Source organism: Lethenteron reissneri, chromosome 69 (assembly GCF_015708825.2).
Source record: "Lethenteron reissneri isolate LAM-NWPU_2019-01 chromosome 69, ASM1570882v1, whole genome shotgun sequence".
Lineage (NCBI taxonomy): Eukaryota > Metazoa > Chordata > Hyperoartia > Petromyzontiformes > Petromyzontidae > Lethenteron > Lethenteron reissneri.
Window position 1 is genome coordinate 4,776,999 of NC_083847.1, and position 19,519 is coordinate 4,796,517.

Consider the following 19,519-nt stretch of genomic DNA (forward strand, 5'->3'; position numbering starts at 1 on the left):
ACCGCCGCTGGATGGCATTTTTGGTAGGTCTCCGCTCGCCAAGTGAACATTTTGCTCGTTTTGGGAATAAAAAAAATGGGTCTCAAATTAACTTGCTTCTGATAGCGAATTCTCATAGAAACGACACCCATTAAACGAGACTAGCCTATAGTTTACAATGTCGTGCACCAAGTTGATTTTTTTCGTGCAAAACACGCATGGTTTTAACACTGCAATATTTTTTTGTTAACAGTCTCCACAAATGTACAAATTGAATAAATACGCCAGGAATTGCGCGCGCCTCCTGTGATACGACCATAATGCTCTTCGTCCGTCGAAGGAGCGCCGCAGTCTACAGTAGTTTACCACGAACTATGGAACATGAGCAAACCACTGTAGTCTGCACTCTTCAACGGAGGAATAGCAAAAACTCCACACGCACACTCTCTCCTGAAGTCCTCTCATCATGGGCTAACAGACCTCAACATTGCCATTATAGCTCCTGAATATATTGCCATATGCACAAAGAGAATTGAACAGCCATCATTGACACTGACGTGCTCATTTTGTTATGCACACATTATCAAGAAATGTATCACTTTATATCATTTACATGTTTTTCTTACGTACCATGGTATTACCATTGTGCTTTATGTGAATAACTAGTGTAATTGCCCGTCATATGATGGGTCCATAAAAATACATTTAATGAAAAAGACTAAGGAAAAGTTTTCCTTGAGATGAATTTTGTTGAATCAGCACTTTGACCTTGGTTGGATTTTTGCATCTTGACAAAGCAACAACATGAAGTTGTCCGTAGGAAAAAACAGGTTCGTTGAGATAAAGTTTTATTCAGTGATAGCAAATGCAGGGATGATGGGAAGCCATCTTCGCTTCAAAATAACTGGTAAATTCAGATCAGACGTTGCCAGATCAATTGCTGGGAATGAAGACAACATTCCCACGATTGGATTCTGAAATGATTTCAGCCACAACAAAATTACGGTGCATTTCAAGAATCACCAGACGTATGCCATTCAGTATGTTCACGTCGTAAACGATCCAGTGTTTCTTGACTTTGTCGATTACGCCATCTCTGCTGTCTTTCTCTGTTTAATCGACTACGTTGATTGTCAATTCATCTAAACTTGTGGCTTCAAGGATAGCTTGACTCTGCCTTTTGCGAGCTTCACGACGTGCTTCTGCAGCAGTCGCTCGTCTTGCTTGTGACATTTCAGCAGTTTGCCGAGCTCGTTGCTGGGACTTTCTTTCAGTGTTTTCACGTCGTAAACGATCCAGTGTTTCTTGACTTTGTCGATTACGCCATCTCTGCTTTCTTTCTCTGTTTAATCGACGTCTTCTTTCATCTGCAGACTCTTCTGGATTCATCGAAATGAAATCTGTGATGGAATGAACGTAGTTTGACACGTAGGCTTTTGTGACCAATATTATTCAGAATGAATTTTTTTAGGTTAGATCGCGTAAGTATAAATGTGTCGTAACCCCCCACCACCACCCGACACAGCCTCCCAGTAAGGTTTGTCACGTAAAAAAAAACCTGCTAATTAGTTGCTACTTCAGCCCACCAGTGTGTTGGAGAGTAAATCAACAACATTTACAATTAGAGTACGACTTTTCGCTGGTAATTACATCCAGCATCATTCGTCGATTTTCCAAAATAGTGAAGCTATCCACCCGCTCTCTGGTCTTAAATAGAGCAGGATGACATCATTACCGTAAGTCAAACAGGAGTGAAGATCAGAGGGGGTTTTTTTATTAATTAGTATGCGATGCCTTTACAGGGCATACGATTGTACGATGTATTATGTAACACGCTTCCAGTCTGCAATAAGCCTGTAGCTGTCAAAGCAGTTAAAGTTATTTGTATTTCAATAGATTATCGAATTAGTCTCGGGCCAGGAATAATTAGTTTTACACAACACTTCAACGTTATCTTTGTGCTGTACGCCTTTTGGCGTCCTCTGGTCTAACACCGTTTGAGGTGAGGCTCAACAGAAAGCTATCTCTGGTGTGGACTAATCAGTTTCAAAGACAATGCATATATTATCAGTGTTTTTTTGTTTGCATGTTAACCACAAGTATTGTGATTAATGCAGACATGATTCGTTGTAAAAGGTTTCAGTTTGGTGTTTTAAGAACTTAACACCAGTTTTGTTGCTAGATAAAAGGGGAAAAAACAATTCTCGTTATCAAAATAAATTAAATGTCATCGTTGGCAAGCATGTTCTGCAACTGCCGACAGTTGTGTTTGTATTAAATATGTAATGTTCTTCATCTTTGGGTCTTTCGCTAAAGTCACTTAGAAAAATAATAATAATAAAAATCACGACATTTCGATCGCAACACAAGCAATCGTCTTCAGGTGAAAAAATACAGAACTGCTGAGGCAGGAGAAATATAGCGGGAGAGCTGCTGCAGCAAGAGGTTATAGAGGTTTGAGATGGGTGCAACCCAAGGGTAAGTGGGCGGGGCTAGAGATTAAATTTGCATGTAAATGTCAGATCGGAGAGCCTGATGTACCTCACGACTACGGTGCCATGAGGTATATCCATTTGTGTTAAGCTTCATGAACATACGATCATGTATGATCATGTATGAATTAGGCAACATTTTTGTAATGTTATGCATAGACCTAACTTCAGTGTCTTAACATTAGTTGTATTCACTTTGAGTTATTTTTGGTATGATTATTGGTTTATGCAACAACTTCTGTTGCATGAAAAGGGGAAAAGAATAAACAAGGAACCACGTGGCAGAATAAGAGCCAGAGTGAACAAAACAAATTCAAAGAAAGCTTTTCCTTAAAAAATGAGTTTTTTAGTTGGGATTTAAATATATTAACACTCTCCGAGAGCCTGATCTCCAATAATCGGGAGTTACAGATATTGGGGGCCACCAAAGTAAACACCCGATCTCCCCAAGGTCACAACTGAGATCGTGATTACTGGTTATGTTAGACAGATGCTTCCTTCTTGACACCTATGAACTCGCATGATATGTGTCAATAGCTTCATTGCTGCCATCGCCAAGAACGTCGTGCGACAGCCTTCCATGCAGTGAATGCAAGATTTTTTTTTAAGTTCTTGATTTCCTGACTTTTGTTGGTTTCGGAAAAAAAATCATCGTCCTGGACTTCTCAAACTCCCAAAAGGATAACCTTGGAACCCATCCACTGGTCTAAAATGACTCACTGCCCACTCTCACTACCTGAAACACCAAATATCAGTGCCGATGCCACTGTGGCCTGCCTCCAAGCCAACTCAAAGGTCCCGACTGCTGCCGAAAACCAAAATGTAGAGTGAGAAAGCTGCTCAAGCCCTCTCTGAAAAGAAACTGCTACTGAAACTTTCAAAAACCGTCTGATCCCACGAGACTCTCAAGACTGATCAACACCTTAATGAGCAAAAAAGCAAATAAACATGCAAAACAAAGCATCAAATGTATCAAGCCAGTTGGCACAAGGCCTGGCTAAACAACGTGCTAGTGGCACTTGGGTCGGATGTCCACTCATTATGAATAGACCCACAGAAAGTCTCAAGATAAGTGATCTCTGTCTTGTCTTGGTTGGTACCCAGACGACTAATGAAGATGCCCTTGGGGCATTGGAAGTTGCTTTCCCTATTATGTACAAAACGTCGTGTGAGATGGTCCTCTGAGAGAATCAATCCCTTTCCAGAACTCTTCATTGAGGAAGGAAAGTGGTGCAGATTATGATGGACTTATGCATTTAAGTAGTCTATTTGAATTAGACTGCTCCTCCAAATGATGACGGCAGTAGTGATGATGAACCTCTCTGTGACCTTTCAGTAAAAGGAACCCATGCTCGCGAAACATTCCACCATTGGTTCAGGTGAGGAAGCTGCACCGTGTTGCAAAGTCCTCGGACGAAGTAACCCGCAATAATATCCACTCAAGGTGAGAAGGAAGAATTCCAGACCATGTGAGTACAGGCAGGAGACACAATTGCCATGCCAAAATTTGAGTTAACAGGGGTGGAAATTGAAGGCATCAAAAATAAAACCATTTGCTCCCTACCATGCGACTGGAGGCAGCGTGAGTTTCGAAGATGGAGTGTAATGGCCTTCCTCTTTGCTTTTGGAGCACCACTGCTACTCGTTCGACTTGCTGGCCTCTTGGAATTCATGGTGGATGGGGGAGGGGGGTGGAGCGATAAGCAGCGAAGGAAATGCAAACAAAAGTTTTTTTTTCCCACTAGACAAAGCACATGGGGCACACTGCACAGCACAGCTGGTAAAGGAAATGGCACAGCTGGTAAACAAAACGGTTGCGGGCTGCCGCTGGACGGCATTATCGGTCGGTCTCCGCTCGCCATGTGAACATTTTGCTCGTTTGGGAAGAAAAAAAATGGGTTTAAAATTAACTTTGCTCGTGATAGTGAATTCTCGTAGAAATGAAGAGAGGATTTCTGCGCGGGGTGATGATGTGGATCTGCATTCAGATAGGTGTCAGTGTGCGTTTCCTTTCGGTAAACTCTCCGTGTTATTTTACCGTTTGAGCAGTGTCCGAGCAAAAGATCCAGGAATGGGAGAGTGTTATCCACTTCCATGGTGAATTGGATGGCCGGGCTTTGCGAATTGAGTTTATTTAGAAATTCCTTAAGTGTATTTTTACCATGTGAGAGTGAATCAAAAATATATAAACACTGGTTCTCCACTTATATTTGTGCAAATGTGCAATTGTTGTAGGAATGATTGAATTATTCTAAGTATCGACTTACTGGATTCTGTATTGATGTGAATCATTTTTTTACCATTTTTAAACCGGAAGGATAGGGTTGGTGCTCACTAATTTTCGCAAACAATGTGAGCAGGAGGTCGCTTTTACCAGAAGGTCGCTATGTTACAAGAACTTATTAACGTCTGAATTGATGTGAATTATAACAAGTTACTATTTATTGATTGGAAGGGGAGAGGTTGTTGTTCACAAATTTTCACTATAAGTGCAAGAAAAAGTCATCAAAGTGAAACCGCACTGAGTTAAAATTAATCGCGATTCTGCTTATTTATTTCAATTTCTATTCTATCTATAAAAAAAACTACAGGCAGTCCCCGAGTTGCGGAAGACCCGACACTTACGGAAATCCGAATATAGGGAAATCCTCCCCATGAATCATGTAAAAAAATCAACATGCGGAAATGTTTGCTTTAGTTACGTAAGCGAAAATAGTGCAGGGTGGTGAGGTTGCAGATGAATAACGCAAAGCGAAACGTCAGGAAGCCCCGCCTTATGCCTTGCTTCACAAAAACGCCACCATCAGCTTAACACGTATTAGTGAATCCACAACATTTACCATTTTTGAGTACGATTGGGTTAAATTATGATGTTACCCTGCAGCTCTATTTAAGACTGGGAGCAGGTGTAGGTCTTCACTATTCTGGAAAATTGCCCGATGATGCTGGATGCAATTACCAGCGAAACGTCGTACTCAAAAACTGTAAATATTGTGGATTCACTCAACACACCGGTGAACTATTTGTCTTTTGTCAACGTGACACACTTTTTACTGATTGGCCGTGTTGGGTGGTGGAGGCTTGCGACACATTTATAAATAACGTGATCTAACCCAAAAACAATTGAGCTTCACTAAGATTCAGGTAAATTGATTTTTTGGTACCATTACGTAATTCTTTTCCTCTTGTAGAATTAAGTAATTGTTTGTTTTCTATGCTCAAAACTATCTTCCCATTTTTCTATTGTTAGTTTTCTTCATTTTAAGTTTATGTCATGAGTTATTTACTGTATGTACTGTGTGCAGATGAGCCGACTCCACATTTGTCGACGTGTGCGTATGTTAAGTCTAGACCTCACCTAATGCACGGTAAACAAACATTCGGAAGTGACTGCTTTCTGTTAACAATTAATACTAAATCGTTATATTCACAAACAATTTGATACAGTATATGTTTCATTGGTTTAATAATGGGTAGTGTTAGGGTAGATATTCGATTAAATGAAAGAATCATAGCATATGTACAGCAATACGATACAGGAGCAATAGAAAATGGACGATAGCGCGATACAGTAAAGAGAGAAAACAGTAGCGGAGGCACAACTATTTCCGCCTATGGATTTTTGTTGATTTTGGGAGAAAATTGATCAGTTTCCAACAGAAGGAAAATTCGGGTTATGGATCGTTCTCGGGAACCTAACCATTCCATAACCTGGGGACTGCCTGTTTTGTCACAAATTAACTGAATAGATTATTATTCTGTAATGGTGTGCAAAACGAACACATAAAATACAAAAACAGAGGGCGCACTTGACTTTCAACAAAAGCGGTGCTGGCATATTTTGTACCATATCCCATTGAACTGTTAATATAGCATTGAGTTTCGAAATGAAAATTCAGTCATATGTCCCCATTAAATGTGTTTACCTCTTCTAGGCAGCGTGAGTTGCGAAGATGGTGTGAAAGACCAGTCCAAGGTACGGGTTTTGTGAACTTTGCAGAGGACAAAATCAGCAATGCGACTTCAGAGAATGCTACTACATCGCTGCATTACAACTGATAATTACAAAGGAAACAGCGGTCGACCACGAACAGGCCGAACCCCTGCAAACATAGCTGTTACACAAGAAGCTTTCTTGCGTAGCCCAGGGAAATCAAACAGACGATTCAGCACAGAATGTGGTCTTCCCCGGGCAACGGTGTGGAGAATCTTGAACAAGGACCTGGGAATGCGGCCATATCATTTGCAGACTGTGCAAGCCTTAAGCCCTGCAAATAAAGTCGCTTGTGTTGAGGCTTGCAAAATTTTCTTAGACATTAAGAATTTGGAACCTGACATTCACAGGCTTGTGGCATTCAGCGAGGTGGCAACCTTTCACATAAGCGGACACGTGAACAAACACAACTGTGTCTTCTGGGGTACTGAGAATCCTCGTGTTGTGCGTGAGCATGAACTAGACAGTCCCAAGGTTAATGTCTGGTGTGCAGTCACTGGGACAGGAGTGGTAGGGCCATACTTTTTTGATAACACCACAATCAACGGTGGTGACTTCTTGCACATGATGGAGAATTACACATGTAATGGGTTCCGGAGACACTTTTCATAGGCAACTTCTTTATTGCAATGCACCACTCCAACAGTACTAATACAGCCTAGGGACACAGCCTACTTTTAGCCTGCCTGACACTGGCTACGCTCTTGGGTCCTCCGGCTATGATTACTCTAGGGCTAGGCTACCTGACCCGACCCAGCCAAGGTGCGGGTCTCGACTCTGGCTTCCTCGGACCTCGCCGTTATAAGGACGAAGGGCCGGGAGTCCCAGAGTCCCACCACTGGCCCGCACAGCGCACTGGCCCTTACAAGGACAACGGGGCGAGGGGGTCCAGGGTCCTAAGCTGGCTGGTCTTGGGTCTTCATCTGCGACTGGTCTCGATCGGCTGGGGAGGTGCCCTTTTATCCCCCTTGCCCATTGAGGGGTGGGGTTGTGTTGGATCGCAGATCCCCCCGTAGCCCCCCGTTGGTGGCGCCAAGGGGCTTGGCTGTATGGGATCCTGAGGCCCCGGCAGCCCTTCCCCTCTTGGGCTGGCACAGCGGCCCCTCCCCTGGGAGTACGAGGTACCCTTGCAGATGGGCCCTGCCTACCACTGCCGGCAAGTGTGGCCCATCTACGGCACTACACAGAGGTCAACCTGCCACTACAAATACGGCTTACCGGATACTTTCAGTTGGATGGTGCTGCACTCCACTTTGCTTCGAATGTTCGCGCTCATCTTAACTGAAAATTTGAGCGGAGATGGATTGGCAGAGGAGGGCCTGTGAATTGGCCAGCACATTCGCCAGATCTTACGCCTTGTGATTTCTGGCTGTGGGGTATGGTAATGGAACGTGTTTATGCTACCAAGCCACGTGATGTGCGAGACCTCCGACAGAAAATTGAAAATGTGATTGCAACAATACCACAAGAAATGTGCCTCCGAGCTCTGGAGACCACCTGGAGAAGATTCCAGGCATGCGTTAACAATGATGGCGATGAAGTGGAGACTCTTTGACTTTTTGAAGTTATTGACATACATTTGTTAACATGTTACAGTTTATAATCCGTTCTTTTGTCATAAAAAATGATGGTCTCATAAGTGTTAACATTTTTTAAAGCACCCTGTATATCAAGGGAATAAAGAAGAGTTCTGCGAGAAATTAACTTTTCCACAGTTGTCATTCGCGAGCCAGTTAATCCAATGGAGGTGAGAACTTTATTATTCCCAAGAGGCCACTTTCCTCTTTCCCCCACTGGAAATCAATAAAAATGGATGCTCTTGGTTTTGGAAAGCTCCATGACCTGCTCTCGAAGAAAACAATAATATGTACCTTTCTCAGATGCGGCTTCAGTCAAAGAGCTAGAGAACAGCTCGAACCGGACAGTTACGTCAATGAGTGCGTTACCTCTCGGAACAACCATATCAGGGCTCCTTGTAGATTGACCAACCTATTTCCGCCCCGTCTACCTTCAAGATGTAGCATATTTTATTGTGGCGTGCATTTCTGGACCACTGGACACTGCCCAAATATGTTTGAAAAGGGATTCAAGTCAGGACGAGCATTTCCTACGGGATCGGAGGGCTCCTTCCCTGCCTCTGTTCAGTCTTTCCCTTGTTGGGGATATATTACTTTGCTATATTTGTTGCGAACCACTGTGTGACTGAAAGACGTCCATCCATGCAGCAACCTTTCTTCTTTGCTCCAAAGTCAATCTCGTTGCCATTTCAGTCAACTGCAAGGGAAAGAAAAATTCTCGGAAGCATTAAAACATTTTTAAGCACCCTGTATTCAGGATGTTCTGTGGGAACAGTGCTGTCTATGAATAGTCATAGACAGTGTCTGACCTATGTCCTGGGTGAGGGTCCTGGTATGATTGACCTCACTCTGTCAATAGTGCTCGGCAAAGGAGGGACGACTGGTTGGGGCACCAGTAGATGGGTGAAACCGGTGAGGGTCCTGGTACGATTGACCCCACCCTCTGTTGCCAGATTTAACAGACAGAAGAGGGACGAAAGGGCAGGTCCAAGTCCAGCTCAGATCGCCTTGTCTGCTGGTAAAGCAAATTGGATCAAAGTAAGAGGCTGCTTGGCAGGGTGATGTATGGTGGGCATGTTTCACAAGCCACTACGGTCATCGTGAGGGCCTGCCAAGAACTCTGAAAAATGGTCAACTGTGCATCTCTGGTAGAACAAGGTGACTGTCTGAATGCCACCAAATCCCCGGTCTTAAAAAAAAATCGAGCCACATGGCAAAGTGGCAGGGATCACGAATGTTCACTCAGCAAAAAATAATTCGTCATAAATTACCTCATTACGGAACGTAAGCTAGATTGCATGCTTTTAACAGAAACCTGGTTAAATAATGATGGGCCCACTGTGCTGATTAAAGCTTCCCCCACATGCTACAGGGTAAAAAAGGTACAGTTCAAAAGTACAGCTGCAATTTTTGCTAACACTCTCCATTACAGGGAGATCTGTATTGGTGAATTCTGCTTTTTTGAACATCACGCTATTTTATTAAAATGTCATTCCCTTGTGCTTGTTATAACCCCAAATAGACCTCCTAAATGCCCCGCTTTGTTAGATTCATTTTAAGAATTGCTGTCGATTGTGAGTACAAACTAGATAACATCATTTTAGGTGATTTCAATCTGCAAGTAGATAATGTGGCCAACTCCAAAGCCCAGGAGTTCATGAAGCTTTTGATATCCATGGATTTTATTCAACATGTTAGTGGGCCGACTCACAATCATGGCCATACACTGAATCTAGTTATTACCTGGGGTCTAATAATTGAATTATCCTCCATTATTGATGTGGCTCTTTCAGACCATTACTCTTATTTTTCTCTGCATTGGTGTCCACGACATGGTGTAATATTGTGCATGTCGTTAAGAAATATTGTCTTCTGAAGTAGTTGAAAATTTCATTAAATGTATTAATGATACACCCCCACCTATTCTACCTTTCTATGATGATTTAGTTAGTAACATCAATACCAAATTTAAGGCTATCATTGATGCTACAGCACCAGCCAAACTAAATACGATTATAGCCAAAAACAAACCTCAATAGAGAAATTAGGATATCCTTAACCTTAAGAGAAACTGTAGAAAGACTGAACAGAAATGGAGAAAGACTAAATGACACACCCACTATGACATTCTGTATGTTTGAAAAATTCGATAACCTAATTATGTGTATTGAGGATATTAACATGTGGATGTCACAGAATTTCTGCAGCTGAACAAAGACAAAACAGAGGCACTGGTTATTGCAACAAAAACCCAGAGAGAAACTACTCGCAAATTTAAGCTCGCTGCCACAAAACGCCAAACACCAGGTTAAAAACGTAGGTGTGTGGTTTAGATCCAGATTTGAACTTCGAAGACCTAAGTCGAAATGTCACCAAAATCGATTTTTATCACCTCATAAATATTGCTAAAGTGCAGCCCTTTCGCTCAGGTCATTATTGACTGGTGCATGTTTTTATCACTAGCAGGCTCGAAGACTGCAATGCTCTCCTGTCTGGTCTTCCGAAGAAAGCAATAAGTAAACTTGAGCTCATTAAGAATGCTGCAGCAAGAGTGCTGACCAAGACCAGAAGGAGAGCCATACATTCATTATACCTGTTTTAAAGTCAGCTTTAGAATTGATTTCAAAATTATTTTATTGGTTTTTAAGTCACTAAATGTCTGACACGTTTTTAAGGTATGAACCTAGTAGATCCCTCAGGTCCTCTGGCACTGGTCTCTGGGTTGTGCCAAAGGCCAGGACCAAAACTTATGAGGAAGTGGCCTTTAGCTTCTATGGCCCTCGCCTTGGAATGGCCTTGCCCGAGGATCTGAGGGCATCAGAATCAGTTAATGTTTTCAAAAAAATCTAAAATCATGCCTTTTTATAATGGCTTTTAATTAGGGTGCTCTTAGTGTTTATGCTTTTTATTATACTTTTATTTTATGTTACGTAATTTTTTACGTATAATTCTTATCGTTATTTACGTTGTGTCATTCGCTTTTATTTTGTCCTGTAAATAACTTTGTATAGCATTTTTTGCACGAATTGTGCTATATGCGGAGAGACACAGAGGTCTCTGGGTGTCGTGCCTCGATTGGAGGAATTGAGGGCACGTGACCGGAAGCTCCCCCGATTAGAGGAGCTAAGGACACGTGGCCGGAAGAATGGGCGCCGTCCTTGATACAGCAAGGAGCGGGGCCGGGGCCAAGGGATAAAGGGGGAGCGCGAGGGGGATTCAGGGCCTGGTTTTCGGGGATCAAGAGGAAGGGGAGCTGGGCTTGGACCGCTCGTTGTTAGCGTGTAGTTTAGCTGGGAAGTGTGGTCAGTTAGTGAAGTTCTACAGACCCGTTCGCTAGCTAACACACACATAGCGAGCAGCCTAGATCAAGGAAGCCACGCGTAACAACAGAACCCGATGTACAGTGAATTGGGTTAATAAACACGTTGCCTCCTATAACAGTGTGTGCGCCTCTGTTGTCATACACTACATAAGTAAAGTTTGATTTTACTATCTCCTGTTGGGTCTCAGAGTGTGAAGTCTATCCATGCTACTGAAACTTTCAAAAACCATCTGATGCCACAAGATTCTCAAGAGTAATATACACCTTAACGAGCAACCACAGGTTCTCCATCTACCTCGGTGACAAGACCAGCGTCCGAAAGTGGACATTCAACAACGGGCTGGCTGCCAATCGGGATTGGTGCTCGCAAGAGCCCTTCTCAACTTTTACACAGCAGACGTGCCCTCCGCCAAACCTTAGGTCTATGCTGATGACAGCAATGTTGAAGCAGCACAGCTCAACATAGTTTAAACGCTGCCACGACGACTTATGTCAGGCCCACTCCCATGCTGCCCCTACATTATCCCGCCTGCCATATGCCACCATCTATGCTATATGAGACGGAAACAATCAAGAGCTACTCTTCTTGCGCGTAATCTTCTTGCAGTGTTGTAGCTTCTCGCCAGTGTGTTATGGTAAATGTGAATTATTCTTTTTTTTCAAGACTAATTCCATTTGTTGCAAACGTGGCTTCTTGTGTGTACATTTAGAACACCTTCCAAATTTTATTTCTGGATGTGTAGCCAGGTGGCTTTGCAGAATTACTACTACCGTATGGATAATAGCACCAAATGGAAGTAATGGCGGTATACCGGTGCACCATAACACATCAGTCCTCATAAAAGTCTGACGCAATTCGAAGGTTTATTCAGCCGACTGAGACTCGCTAAGGGTCAATATTGACCATTGATTTCAGTCCGGGGGACATGCAATTTTTTGGGGCTGACCAAGAAAGTGAGTGAGTGCCTGGAGCAATAGCAGCAGCAGCTTTCTGACGTGCCTGAGGTGGGACTGGAACATCATCTTTGTCGTCGTCTTGAACTGCCGATGGATAGTACGGCAAGTAGAGTGCTGGGATCGTGTCGTACTTCTGAATTTCACCTTGCTTGTATCCAATCTGATTGCTGGTGCACGCGGTAGGAGAATGTCTATTGGATTGAAACCCACAGAAAGAACGTCACTACCAAACAGCTCCACATTCATTACCCAAAATATCTGGATGAATTCTGGCAAAGAGTGATCTCGACAGTTTCCTCGATAGGCGTCGAGATCAAGTGATGCATCTGGACCTTGCCATCATACAACTTCAACACGTAATTGTCGGTGAAACCAGCCAGCACATTGTCGATGAACTTGTCGAGAAAAGACTTCCAAATGGTGAAGACAGACCTGCGAGCTTCCCGATGATCAACGCACTTGGCGCCCCTGACCATGTTCATGCATGAGATAATGTCATCAGGATGGTACAAGTTCTGGGCCATCAGCATTGCTTCACCCAGGAAACAACATGGTCCACAGTCATGTGGCTGTGGCCCGGGATCATGCAGACAATCATGACGTGCTTAGAATGCCATTGAGAGGTAACAGTCCAACTTGATCATGCCGTTGTTCTTGTTCTGTATGACATTTGTCCCGAATGGCGACGAGCGTATCGGGAGGAGTCCTGCCTTCCTCAATGTGACGATTGCGCTGCTTAATGTGAAAAGCCATTCGCAGTGAGCACAGCGTGTCGACGTTCTGGCCCTGACATCGCTCATCGTACAGGAAGACATTGTGCTCGTTCCGAGAGATATCCGCCATCACGTCCAGGTGCAACGTGAAATTCGAAGTGAAGCAGTCCGATCCTGGTCAATGATAGCCAAAACTTGGAATGGCAATTGCTTGGCCAAAGTCCTTGGCGAGAAGGAGAACTGACAATGGCTCATGTGGTTCTCGATCTGCTTCGTCAACATCGTCATTAATGTAATCAGACAGTACGAGTCGAGCCGATCGTCCCTGTGCTTGTCAGAAAGCCCTTCGAGATAGGGCTTTATGAATGCCGATACTGCTTGACGCTGATGTCTGGCAGCGCCAATATGCATGTCAAGCCTGGTCTGGACTGCACCCTTCGAAGCCTCATTTGCGGATGGGTTGTTGAGAATCCACTTCAATCGTATGCACAAATAACAGACATCTTGCATTCATCGGGTCAACCGCGGGATACTCGAAGTTAACGTACTGGATTAATGTACAAGTCGCCATTTTGCAATGCCTTCCATGCGGCCTCAGTCTTTGTAGACCTTGAGCCATGTCAAACCTTCATCAGTGAAATATGACCGGGCTCACCTATGGGGACAAGGAAATCCATCTTCCAGGTTTCACTGATCACACTGCTTCTTGAAAAACTCAACCCTGACCTCGTTGAACGCATGAGAAGGCTTTTGTTGTGCTCCCGACTCTTCTCGGGATCAAAAGTTCGGAGCCACTAAACTCTGCTGGATCCAACTTTGAACAGAGACATGATCTCAATCTCACTTAGACCCATCGATAACTGGTTGAGGATGATGCAATTCCCCTTCTCCCAATCAGGTTCGTGTCATTTCGTCTTGACTGACCCATTTGTCTTGGATGGGAAAGCATGATGACGGACGCTTGTGTTGCGCCCGAAACGTCGTGATTTATTTTATTTTATATCTACGTGACTTTACCGAAAGAACCAAAGAGTATGGATTCCGGCAGTCACGAAAGCTTCAAATCAAGACTAATAAATACTGTCGAGTTTAGTAGACAACAAACGTAGCATACCTCTGGGCCAACAATTTAGGCTTTTTTTGGGGTGGGGAGGTAGTACAGGCAATGATTCCACTCATCGTGCATCCTGACACAATCATGGCATAAAAAAAGAATGCAATCATTCTCTAAACTACTGAAAGGAAAGTAAGAGATCAACCTCATGAGAGAAGGGTGCCAAGCAAGCATTGGGTGTATTCATTCAAGAGTGCATCTTCTGTGAACAAGGAAAAAGTGAAGGTAACCTCCAATGAGTTATCTTTATTTGATGCCGACAAAAAATAAATGGGAGAGACACGGCCACAGAACTACAACACCCTCAGCTTCAACCTCAAATTGCCAGAAGAGATCAAATTATGTTTTTTAAATGCCTGTTAAAATTGAGAAAATGGAATCGAAGGCTCAATAGAAATTTAAACAAAAGGCCCGTCAAGAATCGATGCAAATTTGATGACAGCTCACCAGCTACATTGATAAAATGTGTGAAATCTGGAATTCTCCTCTTCAAGCTATCTGTATGTGACTCGCCTCCGAGACTTGGGCTTCACGAAACTCGTAAACAAGATCAGACTGCTGGAATGCTCTCCAAGAGATTCAGGAATGAAATTATGGCAGTGAAAATCCTCATTTTCAAGGGAATGAAATGCACACCGAGAGAATCCCTGAATAAACTAGACTTTACCGAAGATGCTCTTATTCGCGCTAAAGCTGCATTAATCATAAGAAAAATACATATTTTAGCATGAATTCTTAAATCGTCGATGGTGACTTCCCATTAGAATTGCTAAAAGGATGGTGCACCCAGACATCACCATAAACGGCACAAATCACAAAAGGTAACAACGCAGCTAAAAAAAGAACTTTCCAAGCCAAGTCAGAAACCTATCTCAGACCAATGAAAGATTAGGAAAATGTATTTCTTGTCACTTCGCAAACTGGAAGATTTAGGCCAAAAAAAATCTGTACCAGGATTTCCAGAATGCCACTGAAAATTGCACCCAAACCATTATCCACGATGCTATCCAGATGAACTCAACTTGGTGGTTTTAGGAAGAAAACTAAAGGAAAGGTCAAACCAAGATCAGAGGATCAAAGTGCTTCCCCCTTCATGTGCAAGGGCAAAAGGTCAGCCTGGCAGGCATGCGAAGAACATGCATTATGTACACACATTATGTTGATAAACTGTGAATAAGCAAACCAATAATAGATAGCCATTGTAATATATTCAAATACATTAACCCGCCCTGATTGGCTCACAAGTGATGACATCACATTTATCCCTCCATATATTTAAGACCGAACCAGAAGGATTTCTCAACAACCCTGGCTGTTGCCTGATGAGGCTGGTTGTAATTACCGGCGAAACATCATGGTAGGTACTCAAATTGTAAATGTTGTGGGTTTACTCTGCAACCCAAAACCAGTTAGTACTGAACTTGTAGCTAATTGCCATGTTTTGTTTACGTAACAAATCTTACGAATTGGTCATGTCAGGTGGTGTTGGCGGGTTTCACGACGCATTCATATTTACGCAATCTAACCCAAAAAAAACTCTATTATGGCTATTGGTTGCAAAAGCATCCTACTACTACGTGTTAGACAGGTTCCAGAGACATTTGTGCACATGCAGCTGTCGCCGCCTTTGAACGGCTAACACTTTACACTCTCTCGTCGCTTCCAAAAAGCTCCAAAGATTGTCTTGCCATCACGTATGACAACACAAGCCCTCTCAAATCTGATATGTGAGAGGCCGCAGTGGATCTCTTCCGTCGGAAGGATCGAGCCATGGACACATTCCCACCCACTCGGGATCCTACTTCAAAACGCTCGACAGGCCCCGCCACCTACCACGATGGAATTTTGGTCACGAGCACCACATCGGGAGCAACGGTCTCCTTCTTCAGAAAGCTTCGTTTTGGTTTGATTAACAGATAAATAGTTTGGTGCCGATTTGGATTTTCAAATTTTCCCGAGGTTGTTTTAAGCGTGTGGAGGAGAGCTCTGAGCAAGTGTTCCTGCAAAAGGAAACGGTTTTAAACCATGTAGGAAAGCCAACCCTAGATGGCTTGCTGCTTTGAAAACGTAAGGAGTCCGTGGGGAAAAAAAGGACTGAGAAACGGTGAGTGTTGCACCACTCTTAAAATACAAACGTAAGGAAACTGTAAAATATTACTGTACATATAAACGGTTTATGGTAGATTACACATCTCTGTATGTTGAAATTCTTTTGCACCATACGTAGCCAACTGTCCTGATCGAATGTCAGAATTTATTTTCTGGTTTGGACATACTGACTAACTTCAAACATAGCATGGGCTTTCTTTCCACAATGATTGTTGGCCACAATTTGGATACTAAGACACATTCAGAAGGCTCCTTGCCTCATTTTTATTCTAAGCACTGAAAAGACCCAAACTGAAAATGTGGTGCTTTTATCCTTCATGTAAGGGCAATGTTAAATGTCTTTCCCTGATGATGCTGGTTGTAATTACTGGCGAAACGTCATGGTACTCGAATTATAAATGTTATGTGGGTTTACTTTGCAACACACCAGTGTGCTGAACTAGAAACGAATTGGCCACGTTTTGTTTACGTGACAAACCTTACTAATTGACTGTCTGCTGGTGGCGGGTTTAACGACACATTTATATTTAAGCTATCTACCAAAAAAAACAACTCTATTATGAGCGACTCATCACCAGTGTGTCCTAGCATGCTTGTTTAAATAAGTAAGTGTTGTAAATCCCTTGCCACACTCGATGCACACGTGTGGCTTTATGCCAGTGTGGGTTCTAGAATGCTTATTTAAATCGGTGTGCGTTGAAAACTCCTTGCCGCACTCTTTGCACACGTGCGGCTTCTCGCCGGTGTGCGTTCTGGAGTGCATCTCCAAATTGTAGCGCTGCGTGAAACTCTTCCCGCACTCCTTGCACACGTACGGCTTTTCGCCCGTGTGCGTCCGTGAGTGTCTCTCCAAATGGAAACGCCGTGAAAATCCCATCCCACACTCCATGCACACGTGCGGCTTCTCGCCCGTGTGTATTCTACGATGCTTATTTAAATCGGTGTGCCTTGTGAATCCCTTACCGCACTCCCCGCACACGTGCGGCTTCTCGCCAGTGTGTATTCTACAGTGCTTATTCAAATCGGTATGCGTGGCGAAACCCTTACCGCACTCCTTGCACACGTGCGGCTTCTCGCCTGTGTGCGTTCTGGAGTGCATCTCCAAATTGTAGCGCTGCGTAAACCTCTTCCCGCACTCCACGCATACGTACGGCTTCTCGCCAGTGTGAGTTCTGGAGTGCGTCTCCATATGGGAACGCTTCGAAAAAGTGTTCCCGCACTCCTTGCACATGTACGGCTTCTCGCCGGTGTGCGTCCTGGAATGCATCTTCAAATTGAAGAGCTGTGCGAAGCTCTTACCGCACTCCTTGCACACGTACGGCTTCTCGCCCGTGTGTATTCTATAATGGGTCTTTAAAATGGAGAGCTGCGCAAAGCACTTACCGCACTCCTTGCAGACGTTTGGCTTCTCGCCGGTGTGCGTCCTAGAATGCTTTTTCAAATCGGTACGAGTCGTGAACCCCTTCCCACACTCTACGCAAATGTGCGGCTTCTCGCCGGTGTGCGTTCTACAATGCATGTTCAAGGTGGAGCGCTGCGAAAAGCCCTTCCCGCACTCGTTGCACACGTGCGGCTTCTCGCCGGTGTGCGTTCGCGAATGCATCACCAGGTGGGAATGCTGCGTGAAGCTCTTGCCGCACTCGGGGCACACGTGCAGTTTCTCGCCGGTGTGTCTTCTCGAGTGTATCTCTAAATTCGACCGCTTTGAGAACCTCTTCCCGCACTCGACGCACACATGCGGCTTCACATGAGACTCGAGGCCGCCAAGAATCTTGCCGCACTGCGCACAGCCTCGCGGGGTCTGGCCGCCGACGCCCTTCGCTTCATTCACCTTCGTTCGGATCGGTCTGCCGACGCCGTCATCGTCCCCGCACTCGGTGCACAGCAGGTCCGCTGGGGTTGCTTCGCCTGTCGCGCACGTAAACAAAAAACGGAACGCGAAAAGTCGGCCCGTGAGAGAGAGAGAAACAGTCAAGTGGTGTGTAGAAGCTCTCTTATCGATACCTCATCTTTACCTCGCGTCTTATTTAATTAATGAGACGATGAAGTAGACCTGTTGGGACGTGTCACGAAATATCATAGCCTCTTTTTGCAAAGGTGACCCTGGGTTACGTCGAAAATAAATTAAGAACACAATATTTTAACTATTCTTTGGGTCTTTCGGTAAAGTCACGTAGATAGGTTCAAGGAAAATAACAAAAACTACGATGTTTCGATCACAATACAGAAAGAATAAGGAATCTTATTCTCTCTGAGATCAGGGAATAAGGAATCTTATTCTCTCTGAGATCAGGGCTAAGCCTGCCATGAACGAGATCCGTTAGCATTAGGAGACGTGACGTGTTCGTGAACATAAGACAGATCTAAAACACGGTAGGACCAACACCTCAGCCGTAGCTGATCATTGTTTTAATGTGGTGGGCTCACACTAAATTTATTTCTCTAAGACTAAGGTACTTTGGAAACCCACTGGCTATCAACAAAGAATTGTTCATGAAGCCATCCATATATACAGACACAATTTCCACCGAGAATATGGGTACAAACTTAGCAATCACTGGAAGGACATTATCAACCAGTTTAAGTCATAACTGGCTGTGATGTTCCCATCCTGCCACCTTCCGATTATAGTTTTTATTTTCGGCTCCGCGATCTTACATTAACATGCTCTTCTCTCACATTAACATAGCCACCTCAGCGCGCTCGCCTTGGAGGCTGCTCTCCGATCTTACATTAACATGCTAATTTTAACCTGGCAGCCTTTTAATTGGTGAAAACCCACCACCAGCGCCGTCGCTGCCTATCTCATTAACATTAGCTGCCCCGCCCATGCTGCTGACACTTGGGCTACGCCCAGTTTGCCTTTAGAGGCTAACCCCCTTTTCCTGATGACGACCGCTTGTATTGCGATCGAAACGTCGTAGTTTGTTATTTTCTTTGAACCTATCTACTTGACTTTACTGAAAGACCCAAGGAATATGAATTCTTCTAGTCACAAAAGTTTAAAGTTAATATTTAAACTGTATTTTTTTTCCAACTATATCCTCCATTTAACAATAAATGAATACGGAACAAACTTAACGAGCCTAAAAAAGGTAAAACCGGGCGGAACAATTATCGGTATACAAAAATATTACTTCAGGAAAATAATATGACAACATATTAGGATAGTCGAAGTGGCTTATCACATGCACATTTAGGAACCCAAGTACTTTAAACGCATGCTGCAAAATGTGGAAAGGAAAACCGTAGGACCCAAAGA

General features: G+C 43.8%; 1 protein-coding gene across 9 annotated transcripts in view; it reads right to left on the reverse strand.

Moving 5' to 3' along the window:
* LOC133360739 (oocyte zinc finger protein XlCOF6-like) overlaps positions 1 to 19,519 on the reverse strand; it is a 134,818-nt gene that overhangs the window by 89,608 nt on the left and 25,691 nt on the right. For 3 of the 9 annotated variants that reach the window (XM_061579567.1, XM_061579561.1, XM_061579563.1), the window contains one exon: positions 18,089 to 18,165. In XM_061579567.1, the coding sequence (XP_061435551.1) occupies positions 18,089 to 18,165 (77 nt within the window). Of the gene's footprint in view, positions 1 to 1,204; positions 18,166 to 19,519 lie in introns of those variants that run through there. The other 6 variants (XM_061579562.1, XM_061579565.1, XM_061579568.1 and 3 more) reach the window with 6 other exon arrangements.